At 50.4% G+C, this 22,529-nt stretch overlaps 1 protein-coding gene across 1 annotated transcript; it reads left to right on the top strand.

Annotated features, from left to right (window-relative positions):
- The first annotated feature begins 308 nt into the window (after positions 1–308).
- On the top strand, positions 309–20,838 carry si:dkey-246i14.3 (ephrin A4). The gene is made up of 4 exons (XM_049026322.1): positions 309–930; positions 11,114–11,409; positions 13,205–13,273; positions 19,029–20,838. Exons 1-4 carry the CDS (start codon positions 809–811, stop codon positions 19,121–19,123), a joined length of 582 nt encoding a protein of 193 aa, XP_048882279.1. The 5' UTR covers positions 309–808; the 3' UTR covers positions 19,124–20,838.
- The last annotated feature ends 1,691 nt before the right edge of the window (positions 20,839–22,529 follow it).

Raw genomic sequence — 22,529 nt, 5'->3', positions numbered from 1 at the left:
AATCATGTGCCGAAGTCAGGATCTGACGCGTTCCCTTTGTGCTTTTACCAAATATTTCATGCAACTAATTTTAAGATGGGCAATGACAAGCATGGGAATGTATTAAACAGAGAGATATCATATATTTTTATTCGACTTTCAAACGAAAAACAGATTATCCTCAAAAATCGTCAATAGCCCATTCTTTATTACTGATAGCTCAAGCAGTTTGACGTGCAGCGCACCTTACGAAAGTATGGAATGCGGGCCCGCCCACTCCCTTCAATGATTGGTCCAAAGTTTTTGAGGCCCCGCCCCTTACACGTCCCTTTCCTGTAGTTCGCCTTGGACTAAAATCAACAGAGTAGTTTAACTTCAGGATTATTTGCAGTTATGAGCAGCAGTGATACAATGCGAAATGTGTCATTAACACGACTGCATTAAACTGTCGTTTTGGAGTTTGTTACAAACTTAATTGACTGTAGGCTTTTTTCATGGTATTCTGCGAAAATGACAACAAATAGTTGATTTTAGGTGGTTTCATTTTTGTGAAAAGACGCAAAACCGGCGAATGTTTTGGAAAATCAATAGCCACGCTACACATTGATTTAATTTTTCAGTTTTTTTTGTTTTTCTATAAACTCACTAAACAATCATGCAATTTTTTACTGTTACATTGAGGACAAATGTAGCAGCGCGGATTTAATGTGGTGGCATTTGCAGGGAATTATAACCCAGCGTCTAAAAGGCATCTTCACGGCGCCTCACCTGCCTTTTAATCGGCGCCCCACAGTAAGATAGCGCAGGCAGTCATCGTGCTGAAGGCGCTATGGCTCGGCTCTGGTGTGCCGGAGCACCCTCGGTGTGCACGATGGCGGTGTTGGTGCTCCAGGTGGTCTCCACAACACTGGCCCGGCGTCACGCCGTCTACTGGAACAGCACCAACACAAGGTATGGCATGACATGGGTGGGATGGAATGAAATCATTCCGATTAATTACCCGCGTGTTTATTGTCTCCAGAACATTTCTAATACCATTTCATATGTTAAATTGCGTGCAAAGCCAGGGGAAAAATTGAAGTATTGTTTCGCACTTGTATGAGCGTTTCTTGCGATATAACAGGTATGACTGGTATTCAGGTTTTGGTTTGGGACTGGTTAAATGTCAGTCAGATGACTAACACAGGAGCCGGTTTGAGCGGTGCCGCATGTGTCACCGTTTGCCTGATAACCTGAGGGCCTCTGCAGGAACGGTGTTTAAGCGTGGGCGGTGCTGGAAGGGTTAGGCGTCGGCACAGTGAACCCGGCTCCATGTCCTGCCACAGTGCACTATATCCGCACCCATTTCGGGGTGGTGTGGATTGGGGAGTACTGGTTTATTCGAGTCTTGGTCTGCATCAGCCGTCACATGGTCCCTGGTCTCGGTCATTCTCCGCCCGCTGAGACCTCTGCAGACCCTTCATGGAAAAAGCCCAAATGCGTTCGTGTTTTGGCTGTTTTTGGGGAGCGTCGCATTGCAGCTCTGAGGGGGAGAGGGGGGAGTGCTTTAGGTCCTTGAAGGCTCGGCGCCCTTTCCGCTTCGTGGATATCAGGAAGCCGATGAGTGATTAATCGCTGATGATTTGGTGCCACGTCTTTAAAGACCTCGATCAAATCATTGGGCCATTGATGGACTGAAAATCGGCTACCCAGAATGCAATACTATCACATGATGACTTGGATGCGGGATACTGCAGCTGAGATCGGTGTAAGTGCCCCCCCCCCATCTGGCACGAACTTTTCTCACTGTTCCCCGCATCCTCCCCTTTCCCATTCCGTCACACCCTCCCTCCCTTTCCTACCATTTCTCAAAAGCCGTGGCCCGAACGGACCCCCCCCCTCCTTCCCTATTTCGACACCTTCATCCTCCCCCTTGGGTTGACAGATTTCGCTGCCAAAGCAGTCGGAACAGACTCAAAAGACTTAAAATTCGGGTAAACCGGGAAGCATGTTAAAAAGAAAAAGCACACGCATAAAAACAGGACAGGTCCTTTCATTTTCCTTGCGTTTACCAGCAGAACAAGTCGGAGCACATCTTTTGAATGCTGCGAGGCCGGGGGGTGCCAGCCCCCTTCCCCGTGGTTACTCCGCCGTTTGCCGTCTTCTGTTTGCCTTTGCATGATTTCTCGCCTTCCCCGCTACGTTTGAGTCCTCGCTCGTTGCCCATCTTCCCCACTGGTCTTTAACGACGGCCGTACGCCTGTTAGCCATGCTTTATTGGATGGCTCTTGTACAGATACCTGCTGTAGAAGTATTAATTCCAATCCCGTGCAATTGAAATTTACCACGGCTGAGGAAAAAACCCACGAGTGAATCGGCGAGGAGCTGAGACAGAATTTTGTTTAGAGGAGTAGAATTGCTTTTGTGCGGTGTGGCTATATTTCTAGATTATTTCTTAAATTACACCCCCAGTGAAACGGTAATGCGTAAAAATATATGTGAGCGCATACACACGCACGACCATATTTTATGCAGGCTGTACACTACAGGATGGCCAGTGCAAACAAACAGGCGAAGCGGCAGGTTCTGCCAGGCCGGCGTGTTCTCTGGCGACAGGCTAAAAACCGTAATTTCACTCAGTCAGAAAATCTGCGATTGCACCTCTTAATGTGTCTCACACTTCGGCCAGACTGTTCCAATTTGTAGGAAACCTTCTGCGGTCCCATCCGTTCCGCGTCAAATAATTAACTTTGAAAACCTGAGAACGGCAATCAACAAATCCAGTGTGAGATAATTACATTTTTTGTCCCGCTAACAATGCAAAAAGAGCACAATTGTCTCTTCAGAGCTGGCTGGCCCTGTTTTTCTGCTCCCTGATAGGGTCGCTGGTCCAGCTCATTGTCCTGCTCTCTCTATCCATGCAGCTGCAGACGACTATAGCACCATTTATTTATTCTGAAATGTTTTGTAGCACTGTTATAAGGTTTTATTTTTTATTCCCTCTGCTCTAGTGCCTCCTGTATTGGATGTGATGCATCTGCTTGATATTTTATACATTTAATAAACTTTCATTGCTATTGTGTAGCTTTTTGTCTTCTGTGCGGCTCTCGGTCCTGGGCTGTGTGATCCTAGTCGCTTCACCATGCTGGCCCTCTGAATCCTTTTGCGTTTCTCTCAACGCCCGTCAATCAAAATTCAGAAATAATGGCTCTGTTTTTTTTTTCCTTTTAAAATTAATTAGCTCTATCTCTTACTGTGAAGCACACATCCTGTTGTGAGCAATTAACTGCAGCTTGTAAAGTCCATCTTTAGTAAGATGATTTCCCTCGAAACTGAAGGGCCTGATGACGAATTCGAGTCTGGTTGAAAAGTTTAACTCCACAGTGGTTTTATTTCCTAACGAGCTCTTCTCCGTTCACCTCAGGAGAGGCGTTGACGGCAGGTGTTCGGACAACACCGTGATTGGCGGAGACTGGTGTGGGCGTGGCCACAGTCACCGTCCTCAATGTCGTATCTAGCCGCAGTCTGAGGGGTGGCTGCCCCTGGGCTGGTGTGCCGTTATTGACGTTGGCAGTGCACCTCCCAGGGTGTTACGTTGAAACGGCACTGAGAGGGCACCGCCTGGCCTGTGGGATTGACTTTTTGGTTTGGGTGTTTGCTGGGAGGGGGGTAGCCAGGGGCCGATCTTTCCTGTGCTGGCGGCTACTGATTTATGTCAGACTGCAGGCTGAAGTTAAGTTTCTTATCACTGTCTACAGCGTGCTCCGATTTACTGCCATCGCAGCCTGGGGGGGAGGAGGGGGGGGGCAGAATGTGACATGTTCCTTGCACTTCATGTCTGGAAAACAAAATAAGGTGCGGGGATGGGTCCGAGCAGCATGGACCCTGCTCTCAGAGGCATCGTAGGCCTCCGCTTGGGTGTTAGAGCTGCACTGCCCATCCTACCCCCCCACCATTACCACCACCACCACCGACGGAAAAGGCATTATCGCCATGGCGAGCGGGCCGAGGGATGGAAAACGCATTAGGGAAGGATGATAGGGAGGAGGCTGGCTGGTTTGGGCTCCCAAGCGGCAGGAGAATCTGGGGGTGGATGCGGGGGGTGGAGGAAACAGCAGGTTTACAAGATGGCTGACAGCAGGCTGAGGTAAACGGTGCTGGAGACTAGTCCGTCTTACGTAACTGCTAACCTGTAATGCAGTGATTCGTCAGGATGTTTATAAATAAAATTTGTCTTTTTTTTTTGTTTATGTGTAATATTTGTATGGGTTGTGTAGGTAGGTTCACTGATGTGTGTGTGTGGGGGGTGTTTACATTTTCTGTCTTTTGTTCCACAATTTATATTCAAATAAAGTCAAACATGAAAGTGCACATTCATCAATCATATGCAGACGTTGCACTTGTAATAAAATGAATCTTTAGCATAAAACTGTAGCCCTTTCTTGGAAGGAACTTTTGTTGCATGTAGATCTTGCAATAAAACAATTCCTTCAAATAACACAATTTCCAATTTCTAATTTGGTTTCAGACATTTTAATTTAACCTATAAAAGAAACCCTCAATGTGCATAATTAACATTTTCGGTTGGAATGGAGAACGGCAGGAAGTTTTTCATTGTTCTCAGGATTGTAAGAGCTGGAAGAGTGACTCTCCAGAAAAGATGGAGGGGGCTTTATAACATTAATAAACACTCGCGATTATTCTATTACATATACGACAATAAAAAAACATAAAGATTAGCCTCCAGTGTCCTCCACTGTGCATGGATTGTTATTGCTGTGGTTGGTGTTCCTGCTGATTCCTGGGTGTGTGTTTTATGTCGGTGGGGGTTTGCCTTGCGAGATCACCGGGCTGTCAGGCCCCACACACACACGTCACCATGGCTGGGGAGGCACCGGTGTGTGTGGATTCCAGGTGGTTTGATGGGGACTGATACAGGGTGACGAAGGTACGGTCACAGACAGAATGAGAGATGGGCAGAGAGAGGGAGACGGAGGGAGAGAGATGGGGGAGAGAGAGAGAGAGAAAGGGCACTTTTGTCCCATGAGATTACAATGCAGTGACCGTGAAAGTGCTTAAATAAACAGTGTGAGAGAGTTGGAGGGAGGGAGGGAGAGAGGGATGGGGATGGCGAGAAACGAAAGGAAAGGGGTGTGAGCGAAGGGGTGCATAACCGGGGTGGGGGGGGGTTGACAGCGAATGTGTAGTGATGGATGAAGAGACGGAGGGTGACAGCGAGGGGGGCTTTCGATGGAGGCCCAGATCTGTACGCAGCCACCCTCATCCCCCCTCTTAAATAATTTAGCCTCTCGTCGTGCTCCGGGTCTCCCGGCGCTGACATCCCCTAACAAGCGGCCCGCAGCCTGGGCCGGCCTCATCCTGGGGGGGGAGGGCGCCGCTGCAGAGCTGCGACCCACTTTCCCCGACGAGTCCCGGGCGCACAGCTGATTTATCGCCATGACTCGCAGGCACGGTGCGGCCCCTCCAGGCCCCGCCTCCAGTGTACGACGCTCTTACATCTTTCTCGCTTTCGCTGTAACCCATTTATACAGGTGGGGCCTTGCTGGTGTTGGGGGCCGGCATGCAGGGTGGAGGCCCCCCCCCCCCCAGTGGTTTGACCCGCTGTCTCTCCTGCTGAGACTTCTCGCTGACCCCGAGAGCCTGGGGACCTTCGGTTTACAAATGCCTCCATGTGGCTCTGAGCTGCTAAGTGGGGGCAGGGCGGGGTCTGTGTGGCCCCGGAAGGCTGCCCCTCTGACCTCACTTGCCTTCCGGGCATGCCCCACGCGCCAGCGGAAGCTGACGCCTCCATTACTGTGCCCAGGTGAGCCGTGGCTCAGTACCCCCCGCCCCCGGCCCCCCACACACCCCCGACACAGCCTTGGTGTGAGGGAGGCCGCTGTCTCATGGCTCTCCAGCAGATGGTCCAGTATGGTCCTGTGTGCCCCTTATGAAGTAGATGGGGGTCAAATTGCTTGAGAATGGGGATCGGGGGGGGGGGGGGGGGGGTACACATTATGGAGCCGGCGAGATAAAGTTCACCTAAAGAAGGTTGTACAGCCTGCGGTGGATTGTGCAGGTGCCTCGAAAGTGTTAGGAGAGCATAAGAAGCAGGCCAGCAGTACTGCATGCAGATGTGGATGGGCGCACATGCAGACACGGAGAGGCAAACACACACAGATGCGGACAGGCACGCAGATGCAGACAGGCACGCAGATGCAGACAGGCACGCAGATGCAGACAGGCACGCAGATGCAGATGCGGATGGGCACACACATGCAAACGCAGACATGGACAGGCATATAGACGCAGAGAGGCATGCAGATGCAGACAGGCACGCACATGCAAACACAGACATGGACAGGCACGCAGATGCAGACAGGCACACAGATGCAGACAGGCACACAGATGCAGACAGGCACACAGATGCAGACAGGCACGCAGATGCAGACAGGCACACAGATGCAGATGCAGATGGGCACACACATGCAAACGCAGATATGGACAGGCACGCAGATGCAGACAGGCACACAGATGCAGACAGGCACACAGATGCAGACAGGCACGCAGATGCAGACAGGCACACACATACAGATGCGGATGGGCACACACATGCAAACGCAGACATGGACAGGCACGCAGATGCAGACAGGCACACAGATGCAGACAGGCACACAGATGCAGACAGGCACGCAGATGCAGACAGGCACACACATACAGATGCGGATGGGCACACACATGCAAACGCAGACATGGACAGGCACGCAGATGCAGACAGGCACACAGATGCAGACAGGCACACAGATGCAGACAGGCACGCAGATGCAGACAGGCACACACATACAGATGCGGATGGGCACACACATGCAAACGCAGACATGGACAGGCACGCAGATGCAGACAGGCACACAGATGCAGACAGGCACACAGATGCAGACAGGCACGCAGATGCAGACAGGCACACACATACAGATGCGGATGGGCACACACATGCAAACGCAGACATGGAAAGGCACGCAGATGCAGACAGGCCCACACAAGCAGACAGACACACAGAGAGACAGGCAGGCACACAGACACAGACAGGCAGACACATAGGCAGATGGGCACTAGGGAATGTGCTGGAGTCTTTTGTTGGTGCTAGGCAGACTCCAAGTGCCCCAAGTGCAGATTTGTCAGACCAGTGGCCTTCCAGGCGTCGCGCGCAATGGCTGTAATTCCCTGTGGCGGCTCCGAGTGGATCAATCGTGACCCCAGAAATGACGAGCAAACGAGGCAATGGGCAGGATGTGGGGGAGCGACAGGGGCCGTGGGCAGGAGTTAGAGTGCAGCTGCAGATGGCAGGATGAGGGCGGCTCATGCTGTAAACGAGTACTGGGGGGGGGGGGGGGGGGTGGGGCAGCCCGGAGCGGCTCTTCAGGGTGGGGCTGAGGTTCCCTTTGTTTTCCCTATACCTCCCAGAATGCATTTGGAGGACTTTTTTCAGACAGAGCCCCCCCAATAAACATTCCCTCCTCTTTTGTGGAGGGGAGGGGGGGGGGGGGACAGATGGCCAGCCTTGCAGCTGACTACACCGCTGCCCACGGCAGCTCCAGCATGCAGGCAGAGCCCACTGCCCCGCTTGGATCTCCTCACTTGGGGGTGGGGGTGGGGGCGTGTCCGTCTGCCAATGTACAGTGATGCCACCTGGGGCGGTGGGCTGTGTGCAGGATGTCAGGACTGGGGGAGACGACGTCCGTTTGGGCTGCACAGACACTTGGCACCCGGAGGGGTCATGCTTGGGGTGAGGAGGCAGGCAGGTGGCATGCCTCTCCCTCCGTCTCGCTCCCTCCTTCCCTCACTCCCTCCCTCGCTTCGCTGGCTCAGGAGCGCTTGTCTGTTCCCCTCCTTCACTCTGTGATGGAGAGATGGCTGCAGGAGCCAAAGGGCACTGAAGCGATGGAGCCCTTTGGGAGGGAATGTACTTTCTTTTCCTGTTTTTTTCAGTACTCTTTTTCTTCCCGCACCTCTGTCGGTGGTGTCGGCCGGTCCCGTCGTCCCCCATGCGCTGGTCCGTCTCCGGCAGGACATGGGACCCCGCAGCCTGGCCCAGTGTTGGCCCAGTTGATTGGGGTCCCCCCCAGGTGCTTTTGACACGTTACGCCTCCACCTGCCCAACCTGGTTACGGCTGCTTAATCCTGGACACACCGCTGCATTCTTTCTGCTCCCGGGTAGCAGTCTGATGGGGTATCAGCCTGCGTTAAGGCTGTGTGTCATGAATGTGGCGATGCAGTTTCGTTTGCCCCCCACTGCACGTCGGCACAGCCGCTGTCGGTGTATTTATAGTGTTTCAAGTTTTTTGGTGTCTCGTTTTGCAGCATGAAGCGGCTGCATTCTATCCCAGCTGGGCTTGGCCAAAGCGAGTCCTGCCTCGCTCTTCTTTAGCGGGCTGATGGTTGCCCCCCCCTCCAGGCAGGCGGGGCCAGGTGAGGCATGCATGTCCCTGCTCCAGTTCCGCTGGGGGTGTGGTGCACGGAGTCCCGCCGCAGGCCAAACCGGGGGGCTTTGGGCGTCTTCATCAGAGGGGGGAGGCTTTTGATGCACGTGCCCTGCGTGTAATTACCTGAGTGGGAAAAAGTAGGGGGGGGGCAGGTTGTTCTGAGTACCTGCAAAGGAGGGACTGCTTAAAGGCAGACAGGTGGGGGCCATGTCCCCTTCAGTTGTTGATTTCCCATGATTCCTCCGCAGTTTCGCTCTCTTTCATATTTCACAGATTTCCTGCCAATTTGTGAGCGTATCCCCCTCTTCCTGTCGATGGCCTGTTTTCTGTCCCGAGATCGAATCAGCATTTTTTCCCGAAATGAGTCTCTGGGTATTTACCTTCAGTTATGTAGCACTGGGTGTGAACGTTAGCCATGTGCGACTCTGATGGGGGGGGTCAGTTAATTGAGATGTGCCATTGTGGGCCGAGGTCGAGCGCTCAGACACGGCATCGACCAGCATCGCGGCCTGTCGAAGTCACGTTTGAGCCACTCGCACGGATCAATGGGACCCGTCAGGCTGATTCATGGGCTGGGCGATGTCACTGGAATCGATCAGCATGCTGGTTAGCTAGAAGGCCGTCTTGCCCAGGATGTGGAGTGGAGAGGAAATGGTAAGGCCCCCCCGTCCCCGGCATTGATCCCCCTTTCACGTCCTGCCCTCTCCTCCTCCCACTCTCCTACCTTCCTCTGGTATTTTTGTCTCTGCTAATCTCATTCCCTAAATCTTGGGGTCTTTCTTCCTTTACTTTTCTTTATTCCTCTTTTCACCTTCTCTGCTCCTCCTCCACTTCTCCCTGCCTATCCCTCCTCCCTCTCTCCCCCTTTTATCCAGTACATTTTCCCTCTCTTTCACACTGACCAATCCCCCCGTTTCCCCTTGTCTGTGTTCGTTGTCTTCACTTCCCCCCTTTCCCTGCCTCTCCTCTCTGCTAGCTCTCCTTCCCTCGCTCCGTTGCACTTCTGTGACGACCCCCAGTGGCAGATGTGGACTTTTGGCCTCAGCCACACATCCTAACCCCCCCCTGCGTGGAGCAGGACCAATTAAAATACATCTTGTCTCCTCCCTGTCTTCCCTAGGACGCTCTCTTGGGCCCCTAATTAAAACGGAGCTCCTTTCGTTTCGTTTCCTCTTTCTCTCTCAGCGCCGGTGGTTTTCACCTCACCCCCCCCATCTCTGTCCATCTCAGCCAGGCTGAGGTCTGTATTCTCGCCAAAGCATCACAGGCTCACTAGACGGCTGTGGAAAAAACAGGCCCTATTCTGAATTTGCAGAGACCTCATCTTAATGATGTTGTCTAGTCATGCATATTTGGCTCAGAGGGAATTTAAAGTTTCTCTGATCGTGGATGTTAACCATATACTGCCTCCCGCCACTTATGGCTGAACCCGAAAAGCACCCCACTGACCCCAGTCTTGTCTTTGTGATTCTCATGGGTCACCTCTCAGGCAGCAGTTCTCCTCTGCTCTCCATTTTCGTAGGAATCTGACTTCGAAGCATATTTCCTCAGTGCCACATGGAATATTGGGTCTTATTTCTCTGAAATGACTCCACAGAGTATGTTCTGCTAAAATAGTATTCAGGAGGAGACGCCCCCCCCCCCCTCCTTAATTGTCCCTCCTTAATCTCAATGATTATGTCCTTTTAGCCGATTTGCTGTGTTAACTTGCATTCGCACTGTGTTACAGTATTTATGTTGCTGTTTTGTGGTAGCACCGGCTCGTGCGTCTTCCTCAACAGCAGCCACCCCGTCGTGAGACCCAAGATTTAGCCTCCAGAATTTGGAATGGGTCGTCGGTAAATGGCCAGCCGTACTTATTAGAAAAAACAGCAAAAGCGTTTTCTGGGTACCTGTTTTTAGTATAGTGGGGTTGCTATGGCAAAATACAAACAACAAGGAATTGTAATAATGGCCATAAAGGTTAAATACAAGACTACAAAGATCAATCGTTTTATTTTCAGCAAAGGCTATATTTCTCAATATTTTTAAGAATCATCTTCTGGTTAATTTTGGTGCTCATCTGAGAAGCTGGAATATTGGGAATTCACAGCAGATTCCCGAGCGAAGTGACCTATGCCGTCTGTGGAAATGAGTTATGTTTGTTTATTTTGTTAATGCATACGTTTCCTTTCTTGGTTGTTCGCCGCTGACATGGAGCCATTCGTTCCCACGCGGTTTCATTACTCATCATCCCGTCGTAGCGATTCGTATAGCTGTCTGCCAATGAGGAAAAACATGACAAAAATAATCAGTATATCACTGTCTATCCAGTCTGGCAGAGGCTTAGCATAGCGCCACCCGCAGGAGTGTCCTGGAGGTCTTTTCAGATTCCTGGAGTTTTGTGCCTGTCTGTATGTACAGACCCTGACCAGGGAGAATGCTTGGATGTTGGGTGGATGGATTTATGTATGTACGGAAGGATGGAGGAATATATGGATGGATGGATGTATATTCTGTATTCTGCGAGTTTTCATTCCTCTGGTTGGGATTTTGTTTATAGAATTTCATCATACACCCCCCCTACTGGGAACTTTTAAATATATAGGATAGTTATGCATGAATTATTTTTCTAAGTATTCAGCCCTGGTTAGTGAGTGATTAACAAATTACCCCCTCTGTTCTCTCTGTTCCAGACTAGTCAAAGGAGACTTGAGCGTGCAGGTGAACATCGGCGATTACTTGGACATTTACTGCCCACACCACCCCCCCGGGGCGCCTGCGACGGCCCCCCCGGAGACCCTGGCCCTCTTCCTGGTGCGGGAGGTGCACTTCCAGGGCTGCGTGGAGACGCGGGCCTCGGTGAAACGCTGGGAGTGTAACTGGCCACATGCCCCCTACGGACCCGTGCGCTTCTCGGAGAAGATCCAGAGGTTCACTCCCTTCTCCCTGGGGTTTGAGTTCCTGCCCGGTCACCGTTACTATTACATGTGTGAGTCTCTCTCTCTCTCCCCGTGTGTCTCTGTGTGTCTCTGTGTTCAGGACGCTCTTAAAATAACCCACTTCAGAGTCACGCCCAGATTTTTTGCAGCAATATTGGGATTTACATTTAAAGCAGCTCTCTGTGTCTGCAGAGATGTGTGAAAATATAAGCTTATCATTGGTGTATTTATTAATTAACTTTTGTAGCCATTCAAAATTTGTGCATTTTTCCCCTTTCCATACTAAAACTTTTATCTAATTTTAACTGAACTTAAAAAAAAAGTTATTCAATTTTTAAAAGGAGGAGCTTATTTTGTGCAGGCCCTGTTTACTCAAAAAGTAAAAAAGTAAAAAAAAAAAAAAAAGAAAAGAAAAAAAAATGGGATGAAAGCTGATTATCGTTTTGTTGGCCTTGACTTCAATTCAAGTCCCCGCAAACCATTTGGGGAGAGTGTGAGAGCAGAGGCGGTCGCTTCAGAGCTAAGCCTGTTCGCAGAGAAGGCGCTGGGGGCAGTGGGACGGAAACGGGGTAGAGGGGCTGGCGGAGGAAGGGGGGCGAGATGTAGCAGGTAGAGGAGTGGCAGAATGAGAACTGTAGGAAGAAAGGGGCTGACAAGGGAAGGACTCCCACAAGGAAAGAGGCGGGGGGGGAGTTTTACATAAATTACTGCTCTGGTTTAAGGGACAGTGGTGGATTGTTAGGACAGAAAGGCTTCCAGACGCCCCAAAGTGAGCAGCATTGTGATGGCCTGCTCCAGTGAAGGCAGGGCTGCCTGTGGATATCAGGGGGGTAGGTCCCCCCCCCCCCCCAGCTAAGTGGAGTGCAGAGGAGATGTTCGCTGGGTGACCTTTGACCTCAAGGAAAGTGCAGACGTGTCCTTTTACTGTGTTAATTAAGTGTTAATTAAGGGCCGTGATATTTATGGAGTTGATGTTTACTGCTGACACAAATTTATGGTTAGATTTGAAGATGCTGTGTGTGTGTGTGTGTGTGTGTGTGTGTGTGTATGTACATACCCCACACAGGTTTTTAAATGACCCAAAGACTCATTTTTTATAAGTGAAAATCTCCCCGATGCTAATAAATCTGCATGCGATAAGCTAAGCAGCACTGATCTGCTGGCTGCTCATCACTCCTTCCTCCTCCTCCACTCTCTCGTCCCCTTTCTTCTTCTCTCCATCTATCCTGTCAACTTAACATTCCCCTACCTCTGTATTCTCGCGGTGAGTGGATGCTTTGTGGGTGTGGCTGTGTGTGCCTGTGTCTGTCTGCGTCAGTAGGTGTGACTGGTGTCTGGGAGGTGTGGGACCCCAGTGGCTCAGAGCGGGTTCAAATCTCACAGTAGGCAGAGTGATTTCATGGCCTCACTGCATGTGTAGAGGAGAGCCCTGGGCTGACTTTAGGCCATGCTGTACTCCTGCATGTTGAGGAGGTGCCCATAGGCTGGCCTTCCAGGTTCATGTCCACCAAACAGATGGACCTGAGCCCCAGTCCTCAGTTTCAGTGGTAATGAAATGCAAAAGTGCATTTTTTGCAAACTCAGATGTCTGCTGGCCTAATTGGACCGTCACCCCCACTCGGATGATGAAGCGCTCGGTGGCATCAGCCTGGCTATTCATTACTGTATTTTTGCCCTGATAGTACGTTCCCACTGGCTGCACGTCAGCCACGTGAATAAATGCGAATGTGAATTAGCAGCCCATTAATTTCCGAGCGCTCTCCGTTCCACTTTTGGACTCGGAGTTGGCCGTGGCTTTTCCCCCCGCGCTGATGGGATTCTCGCTCTCTCACCCACACCCTCCAGCTCTTCCCACGGAGGATGGACCCCCCCAGCCCTGCCTGAAGCTCCAGGTCGCAGTATGCTGTGAGTCAGGTAGGTACCCACCTTGGCACCCCTGCCAGTTCCTTCACAGATGGGTGTTTTGTGAGGAGCCCCCTCACCCTGTGGCACAGCCCACCCCCCAGAATACAGTTTTCCCTGACTCCCATCTGCGTTCCACACTCTTCATCCCGCTCTACTCTCCCCCCACCAGCGTACTGCCTTCTCTCCTGTTCTGCCTCCACCCCACCTACCCCAGTTTGCTTCTGTAACCACGTTCCCCCCACTCAGGGCAAAGGTGTAGCTACAAAACCAGTGTTTCAAGGTCTCCCTCAGCAGCCAAACGCACGTTAAAATCCCAATAAAGCCCCCACTAACACGGACAATTGTGATTTAGTTGAGGGGGGGGGGCGGCTTTGTTCAGGATGAGGATGCATGTTGAGCCCTTAGCTTAATAGGCAGTGCGTGTCCTGCTCTGTTTGCGAGGTTGGTTGCCCTCTCCGAGTTGATTTAATACTCTGGAAGACATGTTGACCTTACAGACGAATGAGCGGATTTCAGGGTGGGGGGGGGGGGGGGGGGGGGATCGGCGGCCGGATGTGAACGTTGCTGTCTGTAAGCAGCCGACGCAAAGCTAATCTTCTCCAAGTCCTCATTAGCTCCCCCGGTGGCTTTTTTTAGTCTGCGATGAGTCTTAGCATCATTCCATAAATCTGAATTATTTAAAAGATATTTTTAGTGATGAATGAATGATGAAGTTCTCAAAGTTCTCCCCCGGTTGGCTGTACTGCTCCGCGTTTAGCCGGCCGCTCATTGTTCATTCCTGTGAGAAAACACAGTAGTTTAGCACTAAATTATATATACACATCTAGCACAGCATAAACATAGCTGTGTGTTAGTGTCGTCCATCCATGCTCTACAGCCAGCTGGGTAGGGTCTCTGGGAGCAGGGGGGTCTCCCTGGACGGGACAGCAGTGTCATGGAACACACTCTGGGCTCGGTCAGTCCTCCTAACTCCATGTTTGTAGACCCCAGGAGCAGCCTGCGCCTCCATGGTTATTATCAACAATGCGTACGTGAAGACCCCCCACCCCCCACCCCCACCCCGCAACTGCTTGCCACTAATGGCTCCTGCAGGTTTCCTGCTACACGCCCCTCTGCTACATGCCTGTTTGTCCCACCTGAGACATATTTCAGTGGCAGACATGGAGATGCGGACCGTGGCCCCACCGGAACATTCCCCACCCCCTCGGGCAGCTCGGCGTCACTCTCCGCTTTAAGTCCGTATCGCCCATCTCCCCCCCCCACCCCACACTGTCCATGCAGGCTCCCTGAGCGAGACTAATCCCGACTAAACTCCAGGATTCCCCTCGCCCCCTCCTGCCTCGCCACCTCCTCCCTCTCTCCTGTTCTGTCGCTCCTGGAGTGGCACTAATCCCCCCCTCTCTGTGTTCTGTCTCCTCTTCCCTCCCTCCCTTGTTTTTATGATCTGTCATCAGCAGAGCAAAACTAAGCTCCGCTCTATCCACTGCTATTTCCTGCCCCCCCACCTTTACAGGCCTAGCTGCCCCCCCTCACCCTCCACAGTCCCCCCCCCCCGTTTCCTCTCTCAGCCTCTCTCTCGCCTCCCTGCCGCCTCTCCAAGGTAATAGTCCCAGTGGAGTCACCTGGTTAAATGCAGCTCTTATGTCATGGCCAGCTTTTGTCCATTACGCCCATTTATTACAGTCTGCCTCACGTTCGTCCCGGCTTCTGCTATGGCCAGAGCCCTTGGTTGGATCTTCCCCTTAAATTCCCACACACCTGCCGGGGTGGGCTGGGAGGTGTCTGTGGTCATTGCTGCGTTTCTGCCTCCTGTTTCAACCGCTCGGGTTAAGTTTGTATAGAGAAGAATTAAGGCATGAGGTTGGATCAGTATGGGGAGCATGCGGTGTGTATGGGGTGTGCTGGGTGTGTAGGATGTCTGTAGGGTATGTGGGGTGCATTGTGTGTGTGTGTGTGTGTGTGAGGTGTGTGTTTGGTGTGTAAGGTGTCTGTAGGGCGTGTGGGGTGCATTATGTGTGTGTGTGTGTGTGTGTGCGGTGTGTGTTTGGTGTGTGTACGGTGTCTGTAGGGCGTGTGGGGTGTATTATGTGTGTGTGTGTGTGAGGTGTGTGTTTGGTGTGTAAGGTGTCTGTAGGGCGTGTGGGGTGCATTATGTGTGTGTGTGTGTGTGTGTGTGTGAGGTGTGTGTTTGGTGTGTGTACGGTGTCTGTAGGGCGTGTGGGGTGTATTATGTGTGTGTGTGTGTGAGGTGTGTGTTTGGTGTGTAAGGTGTCTGTAGGGCGTGTGGGGTGCATTATGTGTGTGTGCGTGTGTGTGTGTGAGGTGTGTGTTTGGTGTGTGTACGGTGTCTGTAGGGCGTGTGGGGTGCATTATGTGTGTGTGTGTGTGTGTGTGTGAGGTGTGTAAGGTGTCTGTAGGGCGTGTGGGGTGCATTATGTGTGTGTGTGTGTGAGGTGTGTGTTTGGTGTGTAAGGTGTCTGTAGGGCGTGTGGGGTGCATTATGTGTGTGTGTGTGAGGTGTGTGTTTGGTGTGTAATGTGTCTGTAGGGCGTGTGGGGTGCATTATGTGTGTGTGCGTGTGTGTGTGTGAGGTGTGTGTTTGGTGTGTGTACGGTGTCTGTAGGGCGTGTGGGGTGCATTATGTGTGTGTGCGTGTGTGTGTGTGTGAGGTGTGTGTTTGGTGTGTGTACGGTGTCTGTAGGGCGTGTGGGGTACATTATGTGTGTGTGCGTGTGTGTGTGTGAGGTGTGTGTTTGGTGTGTAAGGTGTCTGTAGGGCGTGTGGGGTACATTATGTGTGTGTGTGTGAGGTGTGTGTTTGGTGTGTGTACGGTGTCTGTAGGGCGTGTGGGGTACATTATGTGTGTGTGCGTGTGTGTGTGTGAGGTGTGTGTTTGGTGTGTAAGGTGTCTGTAGGGCGTGTGGGGTGCATTATGTGTGTGTGTGTGTGTGTGTGTGAGGTGTGTAAGGTGTCCATAGAGTGTATGGGGTGGTGTACAGTGTGAATGCTGTAGTGTGGGATATCGAAGCTGGGTGTGGAGTTGGCTGGTGTCTACCTCCCTCCTATTCCTTGTTCACTGTAACACTGCACAGTGTTAATGAGCATAGTGGCTGTGGGCAGGTGACTGGGCCTCAGCCCTGATAGCGCCCATGCAGCAGATGCCCATTAGCAATGCGCAGTGTTAATGGGCGTGGTGGCTGCGGTTGGGTGGTTGGGCCCCGGCCCAGACGGCCCCCATGTGGCGGATGCCCAGCCGGTTAGCCCTCACACAGGAATGGCTCTGCACCTCCTTCTTCCTCCGCCGATGCCGTTCAGTCCTTCCTTCAGTGATGGTGTCTTATTTAACAACCGTCAGCTGTGATTGCCTGAGGCGTAAAAACTCCATGATTAGGGTGTCAGCTTCATCGTCCCCTTCGTGGTGGTGGGGGGGTTATGGTTTGGGGTGCTGGAGGGTGTTTGGACGTCGTCATGGTGGTGACCTGGCGCTGGCATATTATCAGCACGTCAGCTGCAGCCCGCTGCCCCCCACCCCCGACTGCCCCCCACCCCCGACTGCCCCCCACCCCCGACTGCCCCCCGCCCCCGACTGCCCCCATCGCCCTCCCAGCTTCTCTCTTCCTTGACTCGCCAATTTCTTAAGACATCTTGTCAAAACATTAATTCTTGTTGTTTTTAGCCTCTCTCCTTTTCTCTCTCTCCCCCCCCCTCCCCTGCTGGGAAAAGCCATTACAGCCATTTCTGCTTCTCTCTAATTGACCCCCCCATCCTTTTCTCTCCTCCTGCCTCATGCCCCCCCCCCCCCCCCCCCCACAGAGAACACACTACCGTGGTCATTTTCGGTCCTCCTCTGCTTGCTTTTTCGTTTTCCTCCTCTCTCATTTGTGTCTCTCGTTTTCCCCACAAGTCTCTACATTGCCGCCCCTCCAATTCACTAGCTCTACCCCCCCCCCCCCGCCCCGTCCTCTTTTATCATACAATTCCCTCAGACTTCATTCACTGAGACGAAGTTAGTTTTTTGCAAATCTATTTTTTTTCCCCCCACAGATCCGCCATTTTGCCGCGGAGCAAATGGGTGGCAGCGTATTTCCGGTTCCACGCCGCGCTCCGTCTAAAATGGCGGTGGGGGGCGGGGGTGGGGTGGGGTGGGGAGAGGGGCGTCGCTCTGCGGGAGCGGGGGCTTTGCTGGGGTGTGAAGCGGAGCGGCTAACAGCACCGACGAGGAGCACTGCCCTGCTAGCGATTCCGTTATTACAGTGCCGCCCCAAGCGCGTGATACGGAACCTTCTTTGCTTTTCCTGGTTGGGTTGTTCGCCCAAATATATGCAGAGTTTTGGTGTAACTGTGGCTGGAGACGTATGTGTTTCAGGTTAACCTGGTTCAGAATGATACGTTGACTGGCGACGCGAATTTCGGGTGAATGTTGACTGCATTGCTCCGTCTGTGGTTCTTCTTACATGCCTGAATGTGACAGGAATATGAGGACACTTTCTAAAGTGATGATCCTGCAAAGCCTCTGGGTCACAGTGCTGCATGTCTCTCGGTCTGTCCTGCATGTTCACATGCGTGCTGCTGGAGTGCATGAGCATCTGCGTTCACTGCCGCTGGTTTCCAAGTGTCCTGGAATTTGTTGCATTAGAAATGTCTCTCTCATCAGAACCACATGCATAAATTTCTGCCACCACTAGGGGGCACGCGAGATTCCGGGCTGGTTGAGATAGGCCCCCCTCAACCCCCCTCAACTTGATTCTGCTGAATCGTAGGCTTAACGTAGAGTTTCCTCCGAAATCGATGCCATAGTCTAGAGTTTACAAGTTATGTGGGGCGACAGTTTGAGACGGGAGCCCGGCGCCCTCCGCGGGACGCGTCGATACTGCACCTCTCTGATTAAATGCCGTCTATCAATAACCGTGATCTAGCGTGCAGCATTTAACAAGAAACATAAATAGATAAGATAGGAGTCAGCAAGGGATCGTGTTTAAGGTGCAGCGCAAATCGCTTCAAGTGCAGCGAGAAATTTTCAGTTAGGCATTCGCACGTTCTTGGCCTGCCCCCCCCATTTCACCACATCTCTCCATTTCTCCCACTCCCCCTCCATTATTTCCTTTTAGTCTGAACCCCGCTGTGCAAATGACACCCAGACACAAATGCCCCCCCTCCCCTGTCTCTTTCCCCCTCTCTATCTGACCTTCTTACAATATCTCCTTCCCCTTCCTGCCTTTCTTTTTCTGTTTTTCTCACACTTCTTTTCCTCTCCTCCTCTGTCTCCCTTCCTTTCTTCTGTCCCCTCGTCTGTCTCGCTCTGTCACTCTATCTTCGTCTCTTTGTAAGCCGCTCTCCTTGTTTTTTGCCTGCTTCTCCCCACTTTCATTCAGCAGTTCTTCGCACCCTCTTTCTGCCCCCCCGCGCGCCCCCCCCTTTTCTTAGTGTTTCTCTCCCCGATTGGCATTTTACTCGCCTCCTTCTTGCTTTAAAAATGGATCTGCCCTGTAGCCCTATAAGTTGTCCTGTATTTATTTGTTTTCCTGCACACTCCCCAGATGCACATTAAAACTCACAAAGATCAGAATAAGGACTTAATAACGTGACTGCCCTTCTGTGTGTGTGTGTGTGTGTGTGTGTGTGTGTGTGTGTGTGTGTGTGTGTGCGCACGCGTGTTTTTTAACCCCTTTCAGGGCCTGAACTGAGATTTCGACATGGTAGGCGCTTGCTGATTACCTGCTCTGTTGTAAATCTCATTGACGTTGCTCTCTGCCACCTCCTACAGGCACCGCGGCTCCTCGCAGCTCCGTCTCGACGCCAGTGACGACCCCGCTCCTGTTCTTCATCTTCCCCCTTCTCCTCCTCTTCCCCGCTGCCTGACCTGGCCTTGCACGGGCTGCCCCATGGACGGCCGGACACGCAGCAAGACCCCGGCCCGGCAGCTATTTGGCCGAAAGCACTTACCTTCCTCACACAGAAGGACGAGAGCGCCATGCAGACAGGGGGCTATATTTGCATGCGCTCTAATTCTAGGCACATGCCAATTTAGTCTGGTCATTGGCTTTGCACGTTGCTTATTATAAGTTCCGCACAGACGCAGGTGTGTAGCCTGGTAGCAGTCTGAGCCTTGACCCCTCCACCCGTGTCACCGCTGTCATTTCTGGAGTGGCACTAATCCCTGCCCGTATTTCAGATAACTCCCCTCCTCCCGGTCCCTCTCCCTCTCTGCCCTTCCAAGGCCCTCGAGGTCCCGCATTCCCTTCCCTGATAAAAGTTCGCCCTGAAACGGACGGACACTAATCTCTGATCAAAAGCCCATCCTCTCCCCGCCCCGCCGCTCACCACCTTCATCTCGCGTCCTCCAGCTCCTGCTGTCGTTCTGCTGTAATTGCACGTTGCTGCTCAGTCGGGCCAAAGGGGGCGGGAGGGGAGCAGCGGATGTGGGGCTGAGCGGCGCCCAAATGGGATCGGACCCGGCGACGGAGCCGGTCCCACGCTGCACCGCAAACCCAAACCACGTGAGATCATGTGGTATTTTTGTACATTGACTTCAGCTGGCCACACAGGGACAAGCCAGAGATGTTTAATGGGAAGAAGGACCAGCTGGACCAGTGGGGACACCTTCAATGAGAAAGGGACCTTTCGATCAAAATCGAAAACGCCCATATAAAAATTTGGTAAAGATCTCTGCTCTTGTGTTTTACAATATTAATGATACACAGGAGTAGGTAGACTGTGCCTAACGCTCCCTCTCCATTCGCCACTGGAGCAAAGCTATACGAGCCGATAAGGAAACTGATTAATGGTCAAAACTGCTTGGCGTGGCGAGTTTTCGTGCTGATGGGGTGCTACAGGAGGCTGGGCTGTCCACTTAGTTCTGGAGTACAGCCAGCGCTGCCTTGTCAGTCTTATTTGTTTAACAAGGATTTAATTAAAGCAAAATTAGTTTAGGTCATCAAGGAGGTTTCTGATCCGGATCCGCAGCCCTTTGATGTACTGAATATCTCACATGAAGGATGAAGAAAACGCTCCCTTCTCTCCCACTTCCTTTATATAATTTCTTAAAATGTTTACATTCGTAATAGAAATGGAAAATTTTGGAATACTGTTTAATTTGATAATAAATATTGATGAAGGCATCACTCAAAGGGACTTGAATGGTATATAGCTGCAAAACAATAATATTCATTATCTTGAGAGCCTTTCTGTTATAAAATATTAATTCTCAATTCTCGGTTGTTTTTGAATCAAAGCTGAACTTGACTGGTCTTGGAACAAAACGGTTTTTGTTTGCGGTTCTTTTTCTTTTCCTTTTTACATTGTCATATCAGAATAATTTTATAAATGGTAGCTACACATGGAAACAATTCTGCGTGTTAAAAGGGGTTGCAGGGTGTGAAATGCGGAAGCTTTAACCTAGTTTAACTCCTGATTCAGACTATATCACAGTTGCCCTGTAGGAAAATGTATTATTTTTGTAATCGGTATCTTTTTTCACATTTTAGTGAAGAATTTAACATCTTCTGTGAAGAACTACAGTTGGGGTCCTTAACAAGGAATAAAAAATGTATAGTTAATAAATATGATTCCAATAAGCTTCTATGTGTGTGTGTGTGTGTGTGTGTGTGACAGTGACAGTGTGGTCTTTGTATACATTAAGTAGTGTTTTATTTTCCTGGGGTCTAGGGGGGGGATGTTATGAAAAGCAGCGAAAGGTTCTGCTCTTGCGTGCGTATATAGAGCAATAAAACACTATAGGGCTGCAATAAAGGGAAATTAAGCACAGCATGCCACCACAACAAATGCACTTAATCTGTAAATGAGGAATTAAAACCTCGAGCTAATCCTCTAACTGTATTTTTAGGAATTACAGCTCCCTTAAAAAACCAAAATGAAGATTTCCTGTTAAACATTCATTTAATCATGCTGTAATCTTGTCATCTTATTTTTCAAGCAGCCTTTTCCCCAGGAACCATCTGTCTGCTTTTCTGCTTTGTGCTTTTATATATATATATATATATATATATATATATATATATATATATATATATATATATATATATATATATATATATATATATATATATATATATATAAAATATAAGATATAATATATATAAACTATATAAAAGCCGTATTTATATATATAATATAAAAACCCGAAATGAAGTACAGTGTAAGCAAAAAAACCTCTTACACGTTTGCCTTTCAAAAGTTAGGACTGATCTGGTTTATGGGACTGAATCAAGCCAGAGTGATGGCAGGCTGTGGCCTCAGAGGAATGAAGCGGAGTCTCATTAAGACACAGCCATCCCATAATGCACCACATCCCACGCGCCTGTAGAGAGCCCCTTCCATTTATTTTCGTTCTTTACGACCCTCAACAGGCACGGTGTTGGTCTCTGGCAATTAGTGTTCTCGGGAAGCCTTTAGCCTGCACCCATATCTTGTAATCTACTGGATATGGACGGCACTTAAGCCTTATTACAAGAGGACATTATATTTACGTATGAAAAGCTATGAAATCCAGAGCGCTATGGCTCTGCGATAACGACACCGTAATGCTGCACTGGTCAAACACGGCTTCTGTTCCACGGTGCGTCCTAAGGCCGGGGTGTCATTTGGAGTGGGGGGGCACACATAATGTGACCAAACTGACCTCCCCTGGGGGACCGCCCGAGCTCGTTTTAATCACGTCCATGGGATGCCAGTTAAACCAAATTATTAGCATTACTATTATATATATATTTAAAAAAAACTAACTAAATGTTGTGTCTATGTTGCATTATTGTAATATTTTTGATAAGATTTCATTATTTTTTTACATTAAGTGCATGAAGCGCTTTTTGGGATATTTCCTGACGAATCAAGGCAATTTAGTGATGAAATAACTTTCACCATTTTAGCAAAGTGATTAAAAAATAAAAATGGCCCTGAAGGGAAAAGCGATATTCTGTACTTAATGTGTATGTAGCAGAACTAGCAGATTTCACCTGTTATCATTTCAAGCTAAAATGTGTTTAATGTAGCTGAGTGAGAATAACTGCAGCCATTTTTATATTCACTGCTCAAAAAAATTAAAGGAACACTTTGAAAACACATCAGATCTCAATGGGAAATAAAATCATGCTGGATATCTATACTGATATGGACTGGGTAATGTGTTAGGAACGAAAGACGCCACATTGTTTGATGGAAATTAAAATTATCACCCTACAGAGGGCTGAATTCAAAGACACTGAAAATCAAAGTGAAAAATGATGCGGCAGGCTAGTCCAATTTGCAG

This window comes from Brienomyrus brachyistius, chromosome 9 (assembly GCF_023856365.1).
Source record: "Brienomyrus brachyistius isolate T26 chromosome 9, BBRACH_0.4, whole genome shotgun sequence".
NCBI classification, from domain to species: domain Eukaryota; kingdom Metazoa; phylum Chordata; class Actinopteri; order Osteoglossiformes; family Mormyridae; genus Brienomyrus; species Brienomyrus brachyistius.
The sequence above is the reverse complement of the archived record's forward strand: the minus strand, read 5'-3'. Positions and strand labels throughout refer to the sequence as shown.